This window comes from Aphanomyces invadans (genome assembly GCF_000520115.1).
Source record: "Aphanomyces invadans strain NJM9701 unplaced genomic scaffold supercont1.246, whole genome shotgun sequence".
NCBI lineage: Eukaryota > Oomycota > Saprolegniomycetes > Saprolegniales > Verrucalvaceae > Aphanomyces > Aphanomyces invadans.
The window spans coordinates 1-4,031 of record NW_008580391.1 but is presented as its reverse complement, the minus strand read 5'-3'; the positions used below and the strand labels follow the sequence as shown (position 1 = coordinate 4,031).

Genomic DNA, 4,031 nt, shown 5'->3' with positions numbered 1-4,031 from the left:
GCCCTTAAAGGGCCCCATCACACCGACATCAAGCGGCTGAACGGTACTTGTTGCGTTTGCCGGCAATTCTTCCAGCACACTGTAGATGTTTCCACAGACAAAATCGCACGCCGCAGGTGTGACATGCGCCGACAGATTATCAACCACCACGACAGACGGTCGGTGCTTCGATCTCGAACTGCAAAAGTTCGCGCAGGTACCCATACTCGCTCATCCATCCATGCATTCTCCTGGACAGCGTAGATTGCGTCGCGTGGATTTGTCGGCAACTCGTCCTGTTCTACCGGGCCAACAGGCAAACCACGCACGATAATGCAAGGCGACAACTTCCACCCTAGACGACACGTAAGTACGGGTGATGTGTTCAATCTCACCATCTACGCGTACTGTGAGGGCTGCGGTTATCCTGTCAGAGTACTTCTGCTGGCTGTCAACTTTGGCCGTCTCCCCAACCCGAGCCCATGTACGACGTGGTGGCATGTCATAATGAACTCCGATTTCGTCGATATTAATGATGTTCCCCAGGTCGCAGGCACTGAACCTTGCCCAGAATGAGCGAGCGTAGTCAACACGCGTGGCTTGCAAGTCGACTTGTGTCCTTTTGGACGCGCATGGTACGCGCTGCGAGAAACCATGACGGTGTGCAAAAGCTTGGCATCACCCCAGGAGAGCTTTGTACGCACGTGATGGATCCGATTTTTCTTCGAGGTACGCGGCAAGCCATCCAGGCCGATACGTCTTCAGCCATGTCACAAGGTGCGCTGTTGTCAGGAACTTTTCGCGGTCGCGGACGCTATCCATGAAGTTGGCCAGTTCGGCCCCGAAGTCCACGGCCTCAATGTGACCATGCCACTCAGAGTGGCGTTACTGGTGTGTTTTTTGGATTCGAGAAACTCCTCCTTTCGAGCTAACCAACCTCGTAGAGTGGCTATGGGAACGTTCTCCTGTCGTGAGAACTCGCGGTCACTGCTGCACGGCCCGACCGTTTAGTGTTTCTGCAGGAGAGCCTTTTTTGTCACTATAGTGTATCGCTGTTGTTTTCGATTTGCAAGCAGTGTTGAGCGACGATACGGTTTTAACAGCGGCTTGCGTCGGGGTGGCGCACGCCGTCGAGACTGTGTGGCCGTCGAGACTGTGTGCCCTTTGACCTTGATGGACTTTTGAAATTCTTGCTTCGGATTATTTGAATAACCTAATGAAAAGTGTTACACAGGAAATATTTCCTCCAATTAAAGTGAGTCGAACACTAGAGCTGTGCTTGGCTTAATATTTCCCCACCATTTGAATAAAATTTCTGTGGTACAACTGTGGGCGAGTTCATCCCCGGTTCTCTGTATTGACGAAGGTTGTGATCTCGTCGTCGAGCTCAGTGGCGAGTCCAGACATTGTGGGCTTGTTGAAGAATGAAAGGTGCACCCCATGATCCTAAAGCTGACCAATTAAAATGAAGCATGAAATATCAGATGGCAAACTAATAAACTCCGTCAAGGATATTATGACTCTACGAACGAATATACTCATGCGAGAACTTTATCAATTGTCGAAGACTATAAATATTTAGGATACAAATTGACTATCATGCTTGACTTTGATTGACCATTTCATAGAGAGTATTCTGTTTGAAGGATGTGATCAAGTCCATTGTATTCAGAAGAATACGCGGAGCAGTACAACATTTTTTTATGAAAAAATTCATCTATAAACACGCATATTGACTATTCTATTTTTGATTTGAATATAGTATTTTAATTTTTAACCTTTGACTGGTCATACCACATTTTGGGTCCCCTAGCTAAGTTAAGGATACACCCTTATGGCGCTCCGGTCACTGGGGAATGAAATGAATGATCTATTTTATAACCTCCAAGAACATGGTGTCTAGTCAACCCCAATGTATGAGGTTGATTCTTTTTGTAATTATGACCTTTCAGAATATATATTCAGAGATCACAATTTTTATATGATTTTGTCGAAATTCCAGTTTGTTGTCCCTGATTGGACAATACTCTCTTGCCCTCGGACCAATCACAGATAGGTGCACCGGTCTTATTCAGCGTCGTGCATTAAACCGTTCGACGCTATAGCGTAGTGGTCAAATACATGGTGTGTCTTGAGTGAGCCCCGGGTGCGAAGAGCATTTTTGGTAAAAACTTTATAATTATCTTGGTTCAAGTATGTAAAACAAATATGTCATAGTATATCCCGGTTTCGTCAACGTTGCACACACAGTTCTTGTCGCAGGAGGCGTATTCCCGGTGAAAGTAGGCAGCGAATTGCTGGTAGGTCTCGTTAAGGACGCTTTGCTTAAGCTTGTTTTTAGTTTTACGTTGATGAGAGAATCCATGGCGCTGGCAAAAGCGCTGGAGCAGCCGGAGCAACGAGCTGTATGCGGTCGTGGTTTTTTTGTTGCGAGGTAGGCTAGGAGCCAATCTCTCTCGTTCAACTACATCCATGTGATCATGTGAGTAGTTGTTAGTGCCCGTTCATTGTCACGAATATAGTTTTAAGAAGTCAATGAGACCTGGTGGGTCTGGGAACTCCTCATACTTACCTCCTGGTTCTGTGGTTCTACCTAGTCTCGTTTCTTGTCTCCTCGAAGCCAGGAGCACATGACGCTGATGGTGCCTGGTTCGGACTGTACGTCTTGGCAACTCGTGTAGTTTGGCTACCTCGCGACACGACATCGTTTCTAGGAGACCTAATTCCTCGAGGTTCATCGAAATTGGATACGAAGCGTCTCATTTTTTGATGTGGATGTTCTCATTATTTTGATTCTTCAAATCGAAAATAGAATTTTTGCCAATCAAAATGTAGTATTTTGGACATTGATAATTATTGGACAAAATTACCTATAACACACCATAATCTCTCGGTGGGCGTTGCATTCTGTCGTTCCCAGTACTGTAGCCATTGTAATCTTTTTAACTTGTTAAATGTTGGAAGATGATTCGAAAATTCCACACTATTATCCGGAATAATTCCGACCCTCTGCTGACGTTCCACCGTCTGATGTCATAAACTGGTCGGTTTAAGCAGGAACGACCAGATATTGCACCAACGAGCCTCCACGAGTCTCAAGCCGACAAAGTTCAAGCCCCCAACAAACCACGCAAATTCTATCCACAAGGGTGTTGTCGTTTGATAACTTTCAAGACTTGCCCACGCCTTATCAAGCATTACCGGGGTATGCCTTTTTTACGCGTGCTTTTTAGATACAGTTAACCCCGGAAAAAAGCCGACACCCCTAAAAAAGCCGACCACCTCTGTTGCATGATCTGTTGTAATATATTGTACCATCTGTATATTTCAATATCACTTCATAACTTTCATTCTTTTTGACCAATCGCAGTGCAGAAAAAAAACTACTAAATTGGTTAACGTTTTGAAAGTTCAAACTCGAGGCTATGCATGCCATATGAATCAGAACATCGTTTTGCCTGTCATGCCTAGCTGTCGCAAGTCGTACACCAGAGAAGCAAAAATTTCTTGCGTCGTTCGACGAACTGAACATCACTTGCCGCCTTTTTTGCCAGCGAAACAACTTCCCAAGGAGCACGTGGATTGGGTGGTTACGTGATAGGTCGAACTGTTGCAAGCAATCATCAGCGGCAAGCGGACGACTCTTGGTGGACAAGGCGTGCCATATTCCCGTTCAAGCACGAGCTACTCAGCTTCATGAAGGACGTTCGACGCGATGAGCATATTTTGACCTCAATGCACATGATTACGTTCATGAAGACATATCATCCGACTTGACTTCAAGACTACAAAGTGGCGAAAAAGGATGCGTACAAGTCTCTCCTTAAGTTGTGCCAAGATTTTGCGAATCGGCACAACTTTTCTCAGCGGGTGCCATGCCACACGAAACTGCCGACAGGCGAAATGATAGCGTTACAATACGAGTTCGCGGTGAAATTTTGGGATAAGTACCACACGGGGTCGGGGTGTGCTAAAGCGCCCATGTGTGCTAGTGCCTCTTGGCATTTCCCAAAAGCCCGTAGGTGATCACTGTTCCAACCATAATCTGAAAG

At 45.9% G+C, this 4,031-nt stretch overlaps 1 protein-coding gene across 1 annotated transcript; it reads right to left on the bottom strand.

Annotated features, from left to right (window-relative positions):
- Positions 1–374: 374 nt before the first annotated feature.
- Positions 375–598, bottom strand: H310_15242 (hypothetical protein; the record flags this gene model as incomplete). Its single annotated transcript, XM_008883229.1, has 1 exon — positions 375–598. A coding segment is annotated over one exon (223 nt), but the record flags the coding sequence as incomplete, so codon positions are not given.
- Positions 599–4,031: the final 3,433 nt, after the last annotated feature.